Genomic DNA, 18,283 nt, shown 5'->3' on the forward strand with positions numbered 1-18,283 from the left:
AGTTAAATAGTCTCCCATATTTTTACTATGTAAATACAAAGGTTTAAAAAAATATATATTTTTTTGATTTATAAGGTAATGAACAAGAAAATTTATAAATTAACATGATGCCTTCAAGTCAAATTGTCTTTCAATAGTGTTTATTACGATATTTCTTACAAATGTAATTAATGTTGGTATTTTGACAGTTTACTGAAATTTAAAAAAACGTTCACGTACGCGAACTGTTGACCGGTCAATAGATTTGACTGTATACCTCCTGTTAAATGCACAGGCACGAGTATTGGACCTGGGAAGAAAAAATATGACCAGATTGATAAAAAAAACCTGTGTTCATCTTAAGAGTGTCAAAAAAACAAAAAAATTAAATAATGACCCCCTTTAAAAATATACTATAAGTTAAGAGAAGGCCGGAAACTCCAGATTCGAGCCTACGAGCAAGGGATTCATTTCCCGGGCCGTTGTGAAAACAATTGGCCAGACAATTAAAAAAAACTTTTATCACTATTTCACGTTATATTAAGCTTCAAAATGAGACCAACCCCAAGTCTAGCCCTTCTCGTTCATGAAATATCTATCAGGAAACGAGCGAATTCGTGCTAAAAATGCTTGGTAGACAGAATTGCGGCACAGGAATTCGATACGTAAACATATGTCAGCTGAGTATGGGTCAAAATCACTTGAATTTACTTAATAATATTTCTAAATACATTACGTTGGACCACTCACAACCGTCAGTAGCATCTGATACACGCAAAATTCGAATTTCAAACCTTTCCACGGTCTTTAGATTACTTTCTACGCCATTGTCAATCAGCTGTTCGATATTTTGTAACGAGTCTTCTGATTGGCCAATAGCAACGAAAACCGCAACGTTTCACACAAGATGCCTTATGCCGTAGAAAACGATTGAAAGACCGTGTAAATGTTTGAAACTCGAATCTCGTGTGTATTAGATGCTACTGACGGTTGTGAGTGGTCCAACTTAATGTATTTAGTAATATTATTAAGTAAATTCAAGTAATTTTGACCCGTAGTCAGCTGACATACATGTATTAGTCTATGTTTACGTACCAAATTGTTGTGCCGCAATTCTGTCTACCAAGGATTTTAAGCACGAAGTCACTCGTTTCCTGATAGATATTTTATGAACGGGAAGGGCTAGAGACTTGGGGTTGGTCTCATTTTGAAGCTTAATATAAACGTGAAATAGTGATAAAAGTTTTATTTTAATTGCCTGGCCAATTGTTTTCACAACGGCCCGGGAAATGAATCCCTTGCTCGTAGGCTCGAATCTGGAGTGTCCGGCCTTCTCTTAACTTATAGTATATTTTTAAAGGGGGTCATTATTTAATTTTTTTTTGTTTTTTTTGGACACTTTTAAGATGAACACAGGTTTTTTTTATCAATCTGGTCATATTTTTTCTTCCCAGGTCCGATACTCGTGCCTGTGGTTAAATGATGTCATGAAGGATTCTCCATTGAAGTTGATAATAGCAAAAGTTACTGTTTCCTTAAATTGTTTTTACAATATAACAGAGAAAACAATATGCAAAACCTGCAGACATATAAAATGTTAGCGGTATGACATAGTTAAAATATTGTTAAATTGAGATTGAGTTTTATTATTAACATATTTGCAAAACTACGTATCCTCGGGCAACAGTTCAAAACACTATCTCCTTTATATCGGGCCAACAGCTTGACTGTTACCAAATCATACATGTATAATTATACAATAACTTTATAATGTATCTCACTGTACTTTTCGATATAGAATAACGTACATTAGGAATATGACTCCATCTTAATTGTTTATCATATCTGCAAGCTCCCTACGCTATGATTATTATCACATCAATACTATATATTATTTTATCTGTAAGTTAATCATATTCATTAATTAAGTATGTAACCGTTGATTTCTTTTGAAATATGTATCAGTTTTATGGTCTTAAAAAATTAAATTGAATTTATACATGTGTAGTTGTTTGTTGATTTTGTATTAGATATTACTCACCAAATTGTTTAAACAAAAGTCATATGGGATATGATACGTTTGGGCAGATATTATCTGGTTATTAAATCTAAAAAAAAATAATTGAATATTCACTTATAGAAGAGTTGACAACATGGGTACTATCTTACAGAAAACGTGTATATAAATTAATACATAGTATACATTATATTATTTTTGAAATACCCTTAGAGAATGACATAAAACTGTTTTTATATAACAAAATATTGCACTTTTGACTTTGCTTTTATCAATCGCAATGTTTCGGGTCTTTCCGTCAGTCTTCGAATAAGGACCACGCACACGGTAGTAAGAATACACAGAACATATGCGGTATTTCGGTCGTACCTAGCAACATGAACGCTTAGAAACAAATAGTAATTTAATGCCAGTAGTTGAAAACAATAATTATGTAAAATTATATCGAGAAAAAGTCTACCAAAATTAAGTAAATATAAAAATAATGCAGGAAATAGTACATTACTTACATACTTAATATTGTGGTTGTAGAAATTGAAAAAAATTGTGTACCTGTTTATATTTTTTTCGGATTTGCTTAAAAGTCATTTGTAAATTGTTTATAATTGTTATCACAGTTGTACCGAAATAGACTTTTGTTTTCCTTTATATGTCAAATATATCATATGTTATCAAAAATTACGCCTTTTGTTTTTGTATACATGGTAGAACTACTTACAATCCATATTAAGCCCAAGGCAATTATTGATAATAGCCGAAATTTTCCGATTGAAATGTATGAACTGAGCCAGATTATTTCTTTTATTATTGAAATAGATAATAACTGAAACTAGATTTTTAACCCATTACGTTATATACACGCCTTTTAATGCCTTTTTCACCCCCCCCCCCTTTTGGTTGTCTCAAATGGTGAAAAAATGCCTTATTTAGGCCCCCAACACTTGTTTGGGGGGTTTGAAGGGGGGCGGAGTCCCCCTCATCGCCAAGAAAATTTTGGACTTGTGAGAGGCTATAAATGACCCCAGATTGATCATAAGGTAACGTGTAAGCAACACTGAAAAGCATTTGACTCTATCTCAATCCATTGAGAAGTTGCAGCACTTCGAAATAAATTTTGATGGAAAAAATCAACGAAAAATAGTGATTTTTGGCAATTTTGAGATGTCCCCTCGTTGCCATGGTAACAGAAAATTTAAGCCTGAGCATGTTGTTGCAAGGGCAATGGTCCAGTCAACATTTGTGCCAAGTTTGATTAGTGTTGAAGCAGTTTTGATAGTATTATAGCAATTTGAACTTGTAACGGGAGACTTTTCAATGAAAACAGCCATTTTTCACAAAATGCTCATGAAGTAATGGGTTAAGGAGGTATCAAAATGGCGACAGAGGCCAAAGTTTATAACAAAGTCGTTGCATTTTAATAATGAGGGAAAAATATGGCGAATTGTTCAATTATACACATGAAGCATTAAATAACGAAATAGAAATGCCTGTATTGGCGTTTTCAACAATGTACATTAAATAATTGTATTACTGATACCTACTAAAAGTAAAAATGGAAGCCGTCATTTTTGTACCACGTGACTGCTCTTCTAATGCTGTGATCAGAATTGTTTAATAGAACTAGTAAAAAGTTCTTCTGGGAATCATTAAAAACAAAAATTGGTCAAATCGCACCCACTTTTAAGAGAAAATGCCGAAATTATGAATATACATCTTGACACATTACGTTTTACTGCACATTATCTTACAAAGACAGAGAAATAAATTAGATAGGAAACTGAAAGGAAATGTTTACTGATTTTATTGACGACTGAGGCAATGGCTCTAAACGTGAACGAATGCCTCGGGGATATTGCAAAAAAGAAAGCACAGGTTCTGAGCTTTGCAAAATATATGAATAGATAGAAACTAGTTGACTGTGTGTTTTAATCGTGTTTTATAATTCCAGGTTGAAAATACGTTAAATTGGAATTTGCTATAAAGACATTGAAGTCGTGTTTGTAAATGATAGGTTATAGCACTTTGATGAGTGTACGTAATATAGAAATATTAATAATTTATAGATATAATATATAAGATAAAAGCTTTAATAAGTTCTAAAGAAGAGCCGTCTCCCTATATTATAACAGACGATCAATACCACTAATAAGCAATACATTGGATATAGCATACATCCTTTTTTACACAAAATTTCAGAAAAGAGGTTTAGTTTAATATAAAGATTTTTTTTAGTTCCATTATTTCTGAACATATTAGCTTTTATTCACACACTCGGATCCGTTACTGGAACCAACAGGTATTTAGCAATGCATGTAAAGTTTCTTGCTCAAGGAAAAATTGCTTAACATGTACATGTTGAGTTCTCATAAGAAGTGAACAATTCTGACCCATCCGGCTAGAGACCCTTAGATTTAGAGTCCAACGCGTTTACAAGTAGGCCATGACGCAATTAAGATTGTTTAATGCTTTTTCCTAAAGTTCTTTTATTTTTGGGTGCATATGGGGTTGCATTAAAATGTTTGGGCATCAGAATTGCAGCCAGCGATTATCCCTGACGACCATATGGGTTCGAATGACTTGAATCCATGCATCTTTTAGATGACCCATAGTATTTCTTTTAGCTGGTAACATCCGAGGACAGACACTATTCATCTTTCCAATTTCAGCACCAGTTTAAAAACTGGAACTTTAATTTAAGACCATTCGCTAAATGTATAGTACACATTTTTACGCTGATACCAAAATCGTTTCCTTCTTACATGTAGTATCAAATATTTAAAAGGGAATATTAATTCTGCAATGCTTGCTTTAAGTGTTACAGTAACAAAATGTTAAATTTACTAATTTTGTTCAAAAATGCACAAACAGAATGAAGAAAGCTGACGTTAAACGATATTCTTCTAATGGGCAATCGACACCTCAATCTATCATAGGTTTTTTTGCAGACGCAAGAGGTAAGCGTAAGTTACTGTCCACGCCGGTCTTTGTAAAATAGACAATATTGCAACGTTTAGTAAATAAATAACACATTCAGTGCTCAAAAATTGAAACTATGTACGTACATATAGAATATCACCATTGGTATTTGAAAGGAAGAACGAATAAATGAAAATAAAATGAGTATTTCAATTTAAAAGCAATTAATTGATAAACAATAATTGTTATGTAAGGCATTCTATCTTGCGGGGATCCGAGTTGACGACATTAGGGATGATATAAAGCGGTCTGAAGACACTGTGGTAATTATTCACTAGTTTATACACAACTATGGACAAAATGGATGTTCTTAAAATAATTGTTATGTGTATTCTATGTAAGTACATGAAGTATATTAATATATTTATAATAATTACAATACGAATACTTATATTTTCGTCTTAAAGTTAAGAATGTAATTGACTTAAGAATTATATTACTGTATAAGTGGATATTTGTGCGTCACAAAAAAATGCCAGAATGTGGACGTTTTGCTTGCGGAAATATTTGCGAAATATGATTTATTGAATTAAATACTGTTTTTATGATTTCTTTAATTAAGCAGCACATGTTAAGAATATGTCGTTTTTGTATGTCGTATATATGTATTGAATAACTTTTTGTATTATTAACACAGAATTTATATTATTTGATTAAAATATTTGTGATTTACTTAGACCAAACTTAAACAAACAATGAAAAAAAAAAGATCTCAGTACATGAACAGTCAAACTTATTCGTGTAAAGTGTTGTATGAAAACATGTTGAAGAAAGTTGCCTAGAAAGAAATTTTTTTTGCGTGCTTATTTTTTGCGAATAATTTCAATTCGCGAAAATCGCAGATATCGCAAATATTTCCACGTCGCAAAATTAACCACTTATACAGTATTTTTTATTTCAGTAGCGGGATTACTTGATAGATAATCCGACATGAAAAAAAAAAGTTTTTAATGTGTATTTTGTATGTTAGATAAAGATAAATTTTAATTATAGTTGCATGTGTTACAAAACAAAATATGAACATATTGTGATGAAATAAAACAAGTCCACACCCGGCCCAATGAGCCTATAAGTCACCTTAAATTATAGACTAAATTAAGCACATGTGATCATATGCCACGGTATTTCGCAATTGTTAGCTGCACTTGTTATGATGAAAAATATATTTACAATAAAAATTCTATAATATATAAGCATGTTTGTTAATAATCACAAATAATGTGAAATTTTGACTGACGTTGTTCGGTCTGAAATGCATTAACAAAAAATTTTGCCGTTTTACGAATATTGTCATTTAATATTACACAAATTATTCTTATATAAATTATGATATTTGCAGGGCAAATAAACAGCGTCGGGGCACAAGAGATACGACCCCAAAAAGCTGGAAATTTGAAGGCAGTAGGAAATTGGGTAGTGTATATAAAACTCGGCAATGACGAGGTGTGCGCAGGTGTACAACTCTCTGACGATTGGGTACTTACCCTTGTTGACTGCATTGATAAAAAAATGTAAGAAATCATAACATATTTGTTTAAACATATTTATTCGATATATTTACATTATGTATGATGAGCAATATTTACACAATACATTTTGGGATTGGACAGAAAGCTATAAAAGCTTATGAGTGTCCTCTCCCATATTGAATTATTATATATGTATTACTTGATGATCATTTATCTGTGTCTTACTTTTATATTGTACCATCACATCTAACTGTCTGGCAAGGGAAAATTCATTTGAAGAAAATAAAGCAGCCAAGTTACATGGAAATGAAAACTTAGTTTGAACGAGCCTGTTCCTTAGGTAAAAGTGACATCCCTCACACATCCTAGCAACGGCTTAAGCAGGTATTCAATCGGTCGAACTAAATTTGTTGAAATCAATGATCATTGAAGGCTCAGAAAGCTATAACAACTCTTAAGTACAGGTAGAAGGCGACTTTACTTACACGACACCTGATGCCTGCTCTACAACGATTGATCACGAATATGGGATGGGATGATTATGTTGCCTGCAAATATAAGAATAAAATCAATCTTAATTTCCAGGTTATATTTTAAAAAAGCCATAACAACTTATAAAATGAATATTTTTATTCTTTGATTACAAGTCTTGTGTTTAATCAATTTTAGCAAGCTTACAAAATACAGCATTGTACACAAGGATGGTTCAAGAAAGGTTATATCCGAAGACCGGGTAAGTGTGATGCTTCAATGTAAGGAAAAAGTGTGTTAATTTCTCATTCGTATAATGTTTCAATTTAAAAAAATGAAATTTTAAAAATTGCTGATCTTTCTAAGTACACTTGCACTGTTACAAATATGATTTTAATTTTAACGGGACTCCACCGGGGTTCAAACGCATAAACATTTACATTTTAAATTTCTGAAATAGAACAATTTGCATGCTTTAAACAAAAAGATATGCAAACGATTATAAAGCAAGACTTAGAAATAAATTGTAAACGGTATTCTTATACTATTCTTAACTCGATTTAAGTAATATTTGGTAATTGTCATTATACGACTACTTATCCTTTAAATGCGGATTGAGCGAATTTTCCTAAATTTTGCACACAAGTTATTAATCTAGATCTACATCGAATGCAACTTCAACTACAAGGAGTCATGAATTAACGTTTTCAACATAATTTATTCACGATATCAGCTTCGTAAATTTTAGATTTAGAACACGAATCTATGCCTCAGAAAAGTGAGAGCATGAATTGTAAGACGTCTGATTTTAATTCGATTTAATTAGACGTTTTAACAAAAGCACAAAGATTAAAAAACAACACAAAATGTTCATTCGTCTGACCTTTTCTTGATATCCTTGAGGTTTTTATGTTGGTGAAGGGTATCTATTCGTCAATTATAAAACATTTGTCCTTTTGACAGAAATTGGCCTAGACCTTACATGTCTTACATGATTTCACTAAAGAGATTCCCTTTGACGTTTCCGTAACAGTCAACTATTTTAACTTTATGAATAAAATTTCACTATTTCATGATGTCAACTTATATCACGGTTTTAACGTCACGATTTAATCGCAAATTAGTTAAATTGATATATTGAAACAGATTGCGAAACTGTGGTTATCAAAGTAAAAACCCGAATTCAATTTGTGGAAATCAAATCATGAAAACGCGGATTTCTTTAGTTTAAAATCGTGAAGTCATGAAGTTGAAATCCTAACTTTGAAACCATTGATTTCGTAAAATGAAATTTTGAAGCACAATGGCATTTTTCATTAGTATCTTCAATTAAAAACAATGAAATCTAGGAGTTAATGGCACATTTACACCAAGGACTTACTGCATTATATGACACAAGATTGAAAAAGAATGCGCATCATTGATTATCTGCTACAGGTATAAGACTGGTATTAAAGTCTTTCCTTACCCTGAATTTTTTTTTCTTTTTTTTTCTTGATTTTTTTCTCTTTTTGTTTGGTAAATATTGACGTATCGTATGTTTTTTCACTGTAAGACATTAATTCATCTATTAAAGGACTCCGTTGGAAAGTTATTTATTCTTCTGAAGATGAAAATTGATAAAGAAGCAACAAAAACAAAGTTCGCACAACTTGCTGACTCCATGTCACCCTCTTCAGACTAAAGGTTTTATCTGTACAATCGAGACAAATCTGGTAAATTAATTAAATAATGAATGCAAAAGGATAAGATATAGTATAAAACAAACTTTTGTCTAAAAACATTGTGATATATAAGTTCGTTAATTAAATGTATTTAGATAACGCTTTCATTATTCGTCTAAAAAAATTAAATAAATAAATTGTGGCTTTGTCATTCAAAGTATACATTTGTTATAAAAAAATGAAACATAATGAAAGGAAGAAATTAATATGCGATTCGGAAAATTGAACAAAAAACTCCTTGATAAAAAGGGGGTAACCCTTCAAAATGTAAGAGGTTGATAAGCGTTGTGAAATAGATAGTTAGTTATCAACAATGAAGTTTTGAGTAAGTATTTGATAAATGCTTTATTTTATGATTCTATTTCCGGTCACTTTGGTTATAACTGTATCCTATTGGTTTAATGTTACAGATAAACTTATTGCAAATGACGTCGATTTTGTCAGAAGCTCTCAATGTGAGAAGGAAGCAATTGATGGTAATTTTGGCGAGACACATAAATGTGTTCAAGGCAACATGAATAAAAAAGCTAGATGTCTAGTAGGTTGAAATTTGAAATTGTGTTGTTTTTCTTGGAAGATGATCATATCTAAGGTTTGCTTATTATATGTGAAGACGAATGTTAAGGTCTGAGGCGACTTGTCCATTTTGAACACGGCACTTCTCTTTCTTTCTTTTTTGTGAAGCGCATGGGAAAGAAGCAAGTCAATGCATTTTCTCAGTCCGATAGATTGTCCCAACATGAGGTTTTGTATTCTTGCTGTGCTTACTAATTTACCATATTATACGAAATGGTTCTTATGGTATTAATTTGAAAAACTTATTTATAATTCACAATTTTAAGAAAAAGATGTACTGTCAATTCTAAATGTTGTGTAAATTCGTGCCTTGTTGGAATGTAAACTGAATTTGTAACATTTTCAACCACCTGTGACCAGGCTTTGTTGGAATGATATTACACCCAGTTGCTAAGAAATTAAATGTAAATATACATTTTATGAAAATTTTAGCCAGGAAGTCCAGTGTTTGGATCCAAGAAGAAAGAAATAATTCTGCAAGGACTTGCTGTCACATCATCTGATTCTTGCTCATCACAGCTTCAATCTATTGCAGTGCTAAAACCGCAAGTCAACTGGATTAACTCGGTTATTATTGGTATCTATCAAGTAAAATATTATATCAATGCCATTCTCCTGTTCTATATTTTGTACAATTTCACAAACCAAATACTCTAATACTGTTGAAATAATCTGGCAACTTAGGAAACAAACAACAACAACAAAAGTAGAAAAAAAACAACAAAAAACCCCAACTGTATTCAAGATAATTTTAGAATTTTTACGAAGATAAACTAATCTACCTCTTCTATCGTGAGCCACGCTCGAAAGACCATTCCCAAAATAAGTTCTGCCTTATATTTGACGTATTTCAGTGTAAGTTGTATCCCCTGATAGCTATTTATGAGCCCCACCGAGAGTGTTATAGTAAAATTGTTAAGTTGTAAAATTTGAATAAAAGATTTAATCCACTAGCGGATAAATTGAATATTATCCACCGTAAGCAACGTGTTCCCAACTTTCTCTTCTGATAAATAACACTGCTGCTCTACGTTTTCAACATTGTTACATACATATTGTACAACTTGTTCATGTAATGCATATACTCCTCAAACGTTGTATTTAAATTATATCAGATTGCGGTCCTATTAAAACTTTTCGGAATGGCAAGGTGAAGCTGAACAAAAAATCTTCGACGGCAATAGGAGCTACAGCGACTATTATGTGTAATCCTGGGTATGAGGCAACCCAAAAGAAAATCTTTTGCCAAGAAAACGGGAAATGGGAAAAATCAAGTTGCGAATTAAAAGGTAAGGGCTAGCTACTTATAATACAGAACAAACAGTTTCACTATGTGACAGATAAGGAAATGACAGTTGTATGTGGTTTAGAAGTAAACGATCAATAGCCTGATTGTGGTGAACATATATACAGTTTACAAGAACAATAAGCTTACAACTGCTTATCTAGCACACTGGACTTCGGTGGTTCTAAACAAAATAATGCACAGATAGGCACCTGAGGTGTTCCTCAACCAGTAAAGTTGGAAAGTCGCCATATGACCTACACTGCGTTGGTGTGTTGACGTAAAGCTCAACAACAACATCAACAAGTGTTAAAATTTTGCCATGTTACCAGTAAGAGATCTGTATAACAACTAATAATATACAGTGATAAGTTTTGTAATATTCACACACAAAAGTTTATTACAATTACATGTATCTTTTTTTCTTTCTACTTATTTATTATATTTATTCCACTTCAAAATCCTTGTTATTGTATAACTATGTAAACGAGTTTTTTTTATTCTTTTAACACACAAATCTTTCTATTATTTAATTTAACATGTCAATTAAGTAACATATAGTTTATTTTCAATACGACATAATTATCATACCTTTTACATTTTTTTTCAGATTGCGGTTCCGTTGAAAATATCCAGAATGGAAAAATAAAATTAGAAGATGCATCAAAGTCGACAATGGGGGCAACAGCGACAGTTGAATGTGATCCTGGCTATAAGGCAAGCCGGGAAAAAATAAAGTGCCTAAAAACTGGGAAATGGGGAAAATCAATTTGCGAAATAAAAGGTACTTTAAAATTGACAACATACATAATTAAAAGTGTTTATTATACCGATTGAAATGTTTATACAATACAAAACAATATCACTGTAGGTCAATTTATTTGAAACATAAAGATTAGATTATATTAACAAAAAAAATAATAAAAATATTGCTCTCCTCTCTCACACGAAAAACATAAACATTATATGTATGTTAATAAGTAACCATACTATAATATTTGTTAAGCTGCTGCTGGAAGATCATGTGAATAACTGATAAATAAGTATTCCAAAAAAGCTCGTTAAAATGATCGACCAAAATAAATGTCTAAAAATCGGCAAACAAAAAAAACAACACTTAAAATGGCTGAGAAAACGTCTACTCATTCGCAGAATTATATTTATCATGTTATGTATTTTAATCGACAAACCAAGGACCTTATTTTTTCATGTCTGTGTTTCCTAATCTAATGAGGCTACATACAACTTAAGAAAATGTTTTCATTGTTAAAAGTTGGCACTTATTTCAGAGTTTCAAAGTGTATTTTTCTTGGCCGCTTCAGTTTTGAATCAAGGAGCATATTCATTATAAGTTTATTGCCATTAAAACTTTATTATATTAAAAGTTGTCCAATTGTTAAGTTGTCTTACATTGATTTGTTTTCCTTCATCACTTTTATAGCGAAAGTGTTTGTATATTCGTTGTATTGTCGTAAAATTGAAAAGCAGACTTTCTATATAACAACTTATTTATTTGACATGATCTCTATATTCAATGTAATGCATGTATAAATAATCAACTTGTTTAAATCTCAAAATATAATAAAAAGTATGTTCTGTTCTATTCTGTTTAAAACTACTATAAAGATATTAAGTCGTATCATCGTCAAGTGAGATTCAACAAATAACCATGAATACAACAACTTAACTTTTCTAATTGTGCCCATCCTTTTTTATTAATATAGGTGTAAGTTATTTATTTATAAACGGCATCCGTGCCTTTAAAAACAGATATCAAAATTTTCTTCTGAAACTTTCCACAGAGTAGTTTAATAATATATGTATCAACCATTAGATTTCACATAAGACAATCAGTTTGATTAGACATTTAAATTAGACAACTCGGAAACAACGTTATTCAAGTATCAAATAGTAACAACATGTTCTTATTTTTGTGAATGTACTTCCGAAAATCAAGGATACTGAGTTTTAAAACTTTTAAAGATGTGTTGAAGTGTATCTTACAGGTGATAGATTATACAGTGTTTTTAAGAAATTAATCTTTTAGCGAACGAACTGAAGCGAAAAAGTTAGTTTCTTAAAACTCTGTAAATAACCTTAAACTTGACTTACAGTTAATCTGAGTACATTATATAAATAGGGGAGTCCATTAAAGCGGCACATTTAATGTATAGATTTAAGATATACATTTGACTTACAGCACTGTATGATCAATATTTCGGCAAAATTTAAACAAAATAGAGCGAATAAAGTGAATAGTTTATATCACAATAAACTGCTAAATGAACTTTCATGCGGGAATATGGAGTCATCGTTTGGTTTGCCAATATGTCTAATTCAACATGATTCTGACCTTTTTCTCCAAACATTGTTAGATTGCGGGCCTGTTGAGAACGTTCGTAAAGGAAAAGTAATCCTTGATAATAATTCGACATCGACGGTTGGAGCAACAGCAACTTTGGAATGTTTTCCAGGGTATAAGCCAAATAAAGAGAAAATAGTTTGCTTGAACACAGGGAAATGGGAAGAATCATGGTGCAAAATCAAAGGTATTTTTAACGCATATTGTTTGTTTCTCCATGATTTGTCTAGCAAGGCTTTACACACATCATCTGTTCAACATTTAACTGTTAACATGTTTTTTTTTCTTAGATTATAGGACTCGTAAATGCCGTGAAATCAGCAGCTTGACAAAATTATCCACACTCTTATCCACTTTGTTACCAGTAAGTGATTTATAGATATGGAGAATGCATATCATATAAAGGAAAATGTTTAAAGGTGTGACTGAATTATAATAATAATTATTATTATTATTATTATTATTATTATTGTTATTATTATTATTTATGGTGGCATATTTTTTCCAAAACTAACCATATTGATATCGCGGTTACTATATAATTAACTCGTTAGTTTTCGACACAATAAATAACGAATATTTATCAGACTAACTAGATATTTTTCTGTTTAGATAGATAATAAACGAGTAAGTACCTAACATCCAAATACACGAAACAGTACCCAGAACTGCCAACACTATCAAGTTAATTAATATATACTTATTTGTTTATCAATAAAACTTTTGTGTCACCCCAATACTTTATATAAGTTACAATGGGTTAAGAGAAAAGCATCAGTACATAATTTTTTAAAGTCGCTTTGGCTAGTGATGGAAAATGTGAACTGCACCTAGAATTGTAATCATGTTCTGATTTTTCTGAATAGCCGTATATTTGGTTACTATATAGCATAACAGGTATGAGAACATAATTAAGTTTTCTTGACAGAATGGGATGTTTAATTCCTTACTTATTCTCTGATCCAATTCAATAAAAAGAAAAAGACATAAGGCCTGATAAATCACTATTTTTATAGAATGATGATCCAGAAACGGTTAGTCACTTTCGGCTTAAGTTCTCCAATGCCACAGTGACTTTGAAACTGCTTTCTCTTAATCATAATTATAAAAATTAATAATATAGATTCATATGCCCAAAAAACCTTAAGCCGTCAGATAATAACAGCTTAAAATTGTTTTAAAAATCCCATATTTTTAAGGTTTGAATGATTATATGATACGCTAAGGAACATCAAAATGTGGTAAAACTCCCGATTAATAAACATTTATGTATTCTGACTTTATTTTGTCAAGTCAGGACGCAAATCTGCCGTTCCATGGCAAGCTACTTGTATTCGACTTCGGGTTTTAGATTTTTATATTGTTTGTAATTAGGAAAGGACATACATGCATTGTTCATTGTCGTTTTGGTGTCATAATGACGCTAAAAGTTAAAACTTTTTTGTCCTTTCACCAGTTGTAATTATTAATTTGGAAAACGGAGTGAGCAAATGACCTACAATTTTGCACACACGTTACTTATATAGACCTTCTTCGAATGTAACATGGTCATTTGGTCATCCCAATCACCTTAATGGTGTCCCTATCAAGCTTTTTCCTTTCAACCTTTATCATTTACAACTTTAAATTGCTCTCAGTGAAAAAAATACCCACTTTTTTCTTTCTTTATGTGTTCTTACTCTGTACCACATTAGCCTCAAATTTGAAAAGCGATGCCCGCTTTTTTATTGTTTCTATATTGTTTTTAACGCATTTGATCCACAGACTGTGGGACTCCAGCAAGTGTGATCAATGGGAAGTTGAATGTTACCACAACAAAATTTGGAGCAACTGCTTCCGTTGTCTGTGATGCAGGTTATGCCGGAAACCAATCAACGATAAGTTGCCTAGACACTGGCAGTTGGGAAACACCAACATGTACAATAATAGGTATTTTATGATTTAGATATTTTCGTGTTTTTCATTATTTATAAATTGTATTTATCTGATGTAAGTCAAGCATCAACATTGATAATTTATAATTGTACCATGTAAATTATTATAAATGCGTTTTGAAGAAACAAGGTTCCGAAAATGTTGGCGTTTTAAAACATAAAGAGAACATTATACGGCCCGATGCCTGGTCAAATCCACAGCTTAATAGTATTTGACTTTTATAATTGACTAACATTCAATAACCTAGCGAGGTGATACATTTGAATTTAATCAAATAAACACGATCATGCCCTTTAAGTACAAAAGGAAGTTTCATTGTTTTGCAAATATTTGTATGTGTCGATAAGTTAACTGAATCATCTACAGAAACTCATTTTTTAAACTGTAAAGGATAATCATAAAAAAGGAAGTCGAAAATTTTATTTCTTCTTATGTAAATGCAAGAATGACCTTGAATATCAAAGCATTTTTTTTCTCCCAAAAAGTAGACACGCACATAAAACACTACTTGAATATTTCGGGATGATTGCTCTCACTAGGTGACCAACGTCTATTTGATTGGGAAGTGTCAATTGTTCAAACCATTTTCCGTTGAAACTGTCTACGCCTTTACATTTTTTCTTAATTGATTTGGATGAATTTGATAATTTTCCACAGACTGTGGGTCTCCCCAAAATGTGTCAAATGGGGCTTTGAACTTTACCACAACAACATTTAGATCAACGGCTGCTGTTGTCTGTGATAATGGATACCTTGCAAAAAAGACAAATATAAGTTGCCTTGAAACCGGAAGTTGGGAAACAACAGCCTGCACAGGTATATTACAAATAGAATGTTAGATAACATGTGAATGATTGTTTTTTAAGTTAATACATGTACATAAAACATATAAAACATCGTTTAAACTTCTACAGCTGGTTAAATAGGATTTTATAGTTCCGTCTATTAGACTATTAATAGTAAGTAAACTTCCTGACTGTATTTCCAAAAATGTTTGGACATTTGACTGGCTAACTTTTAAAAACTAGATTTTGGGTAATTTCAAGTTTTTTTCATCATTTTTTTGATCGCCTCCCCCCCCCCCCCCCCCCATTTTGAGCCTTCGAAAACAGTGAAAATGCCCTATTTAGGCTCAAAACACTGTTTTGTTTGAGCAATGTTGATGAAAAAAGAGATCACTTTTTTCGGCGCTGCCCCTTATAAAAATGTACATCAATGGGGTTGCAAGAAAGGGGATGTGCCCCCGGCTGTTTCGGGGGTTTGAAGGGGACGGCAGGCCGATCGTTAGGTAACGTGTAACCAACGTTGAAAAGCCTTTTACTCTTTCGATATCCATTGAGAAGTTGCAGCACTTTGAAATAAGTTTTGATGAAAAAAAAACATGCCAGAAAGTGATTTTGTGCTTTTTTGAGACGCCCCCCATTGCCATGGTAATGGTAAATTAAAGATTGAGCATGCTGTTACAGAGACTTTAGTCCAGTCAACATTTGTGCCCAGTTTCACCAGTATTGAAGCATTTCTCATAGTTTGATATCAGTTTGAACTTGAAACAGAAGGCTTTTCAATGAAAATGGTCAGTTTTCACAACATGCTCATGAAGTAAAGGATAAATGTGTCCTATTACATTTCTTTAACTTCAGGTGTAGATGTTGATAGCCATTCTAAAATATATCCGTGAAATATAAAGTAAATTTCACATGCTAACAGTGTACCTTGAAATGCATATTGGCAAAATAATCCATTTACTCAATTCACAATTCTGAAAATGTCCCGAGAATTATGTATAAAACATCACTTCGGGACCATTGTGCAACGTTTCAAAAAGGAGCAAGATTGGTAATAACTTCAATTACTTTTCTTTACATCGGAAAAGCGCTAAACTCTACACATTCCATAAATATCCTAATTCAGTAAAAGTAATTATCAACTTGGATACTTGTTTAGTATCCATCATGTCTGTTGGAATGTTAACAATTTAATAAAAAATATCTTAAGGGAGCACAAATTAAATGCAATACTTGGGATCACTTTATCTTTATTTGATCTTTTCAATATTTCTTTCTCTATTCGTCTTTCTGTCCTTCTGTCCCTTAACATTAAATAATGATAAGTTGTTTCGATATGCTTACTTGTACGAGTCTGTTGTTTTTCAATGATTTTAGGGGATGTTACGTCGTTGCCTATAATTACCTAGAAAAAGTATTTTCGTAAATATTAGAGTACAGCATTAACTTACAAAAATTTAAACGTTATTATAGTAGTATAATTATGTTCATGCGAATTGTACAGTTCTTGTAATAATCCTCTCCCATTATGACAAAACGAACAAAAATCACTATTTGTCATCGTTTGTTATAATATATCACACGTAAATTCATTTTACAACTACAAAAACACGTTTTTTTATATGGATAAATAATTCTTTGCCATTTTACTTTGAAGAAATACAACAATGTAAGGCAAACAACACTTGTGGACTTTCTGCCGGATCGTGTAGTTCCCCAGGTCAAAGTAAGTCAGCAATGATTAATATTTCTTTCAAATTTTATGTTCCCTACTTTTACTATTTTTGGAAAGATTTTGATACACTTTACTAAGTTAATTTTAATTTAAAGAGCTTAACGATGATAAATCAGTAAACGATATTTAACAATTTGCAAATAATCTTGAATATTAAATAATAATAATTAGCCATTTTCACTGCCATATGTATATATTTGCAATGTATGTTTTTAATTTGTCTACTGGTTTTAAATTAAACTTGTTTTGAAATGATATGATTTCCGTTGTAGAATGTTACATAGACGATGTCGAAGTGTTTTTACCGAACTTAATCTTATCGGAATATGAAAATTTTGTAGTACCTATTGCCTCAGAAGAAATTTGCAGAGAAATATGTCTTAATGCCACAACGTATCGCTGTGTTGGCTACATGTTTTATTATGATGATTTTAAACAATGTTTTACCTTCAGCAAAACTCCAGCTGAAGGATTAAAAACGCAATACAATGATAAAATTGGACTGAAGGTACTGACATGTGTAAATTGTTGAACCGGTTAAAACGATCATACCTGAAAAATGCTTTTTTGTGAAACTATAAGTACTAAATTGTATTGTCTGGTATATATTTACTTTAAATTTTACACTTTTTGAAGGGTAGTTTAAGCCATAAAATTACAAACTAATAAAACTCAATAAATACTTATGTTAAAAAAATCTTGTTTTTATACTTATTTAATGATGAAGTTTCCACGTGGTAATTCTCCGAATACAAAAATTTAATTAATCATATTAAATCGAAATCAAAATCAATATATTGCTAGGTACAATTTGTGTTTATTATTAAACAAAACGTATGTACCATTCCAACGTTTTCATCTTACATATATTGATTTAAGACGTTACTTTATTGCAATGCCCGTTATTTTCCATAAGTGTTAATAATAAATTTAAGCAAATTTTAAGAAACTCCACTGAGGTCCAAAAGC

General features: G+C 31.5%; 1 protein-coding gene across 1 annotated transcript; it reads left to right on the forward strand.

The window, feature by feature from the left end:
• The first annotated feature begins 5,012 nt into the window (after nucleotides 1-5,012).
• Nucleotides 5,013-17,985, forward strand: LOC132755034 (sushi, von Willebrand factor type A, EGF and pentraxin domain-containing protein 1-like). The gene is made up of 13 exons (XM_060745816.1): nucleotides 5,013-5,309; nucleotides 6,312-6,483; nucleotides 7,111-7,174; nucleotides 8,489-8,627; nucleotides 9,047-9,174; nucleotides 9,645-9,789; nucleotides 10,328-10,501; nucleotides 11,108-11,281; nucleotides 12,873-13,046; nucleotides 14,624-14,788; nucleotides 15,452-15,610; nucleotides 17,237-17,305; nucleotides 17,587-17,985. The coding sequence occupies exons 5-13, from the start codon at nucleotides 9,151-9,153 to the stop codon at nucleotides 17,844-17,846; spliced, it is 1,344 nt and encodes a 447-aa protein (XP_060601799.1). The 5' UTR covers nucleotides 5,013-5,309; nucleotides 6,312-6,483; nucleotides 7,111-7,174; nucleotides 8,489-8,627; nucleotides 9,047-9,150; the 3' UTR covers nucleotides 17,847-17,985.
• The last annotated feature ends 298 nt before the right edge of the window (nucleotides 17,986-18,283 follow it).

This window comes from Ruditapes philippinarum, unplaced genomic scaffold, assembly GCF_026571515.1.
Source record: "Ruditapes philippinarum isolate M1 unplaced genomic scaffold, ASM2657151v2 ctg1518_1_1_1_1, whole genome shotgun sequence".
Classification (NCBI taxonomy): Eukaryota; Metazoa; Mollusca; class Bivalvia; order Venerida; family Veneridae; genus Ruditapes; species Ruditapes philippinarum.

What these genes read in the sequence shown, in the direction of transcription:
- LOC132755034 (XM_060745816.1), top strand. Translation starts at nt 9,151, where the DNA reads ATGAATAAAAAAGCTAGATGTCTA. An exon ending in ATCAAGTTGCGAATTAAAAG is followed by an intron (nt 10,502 to 11,107) that starts GTAAGGGCTAGC and finishes ATTTTTTTTCAG; the next exon opens with ATTGCGGTTCCGTTGAAAAT. An exon ending in ATCAATTTGCGAAATAAAAG is followed by an intron (nt 11,282 to 12,872) that starts GTACTTTAAAAT and finishes AAACATTGTTAG; the next exon opens with ATTGCGGGCCTGTTGAGAAC.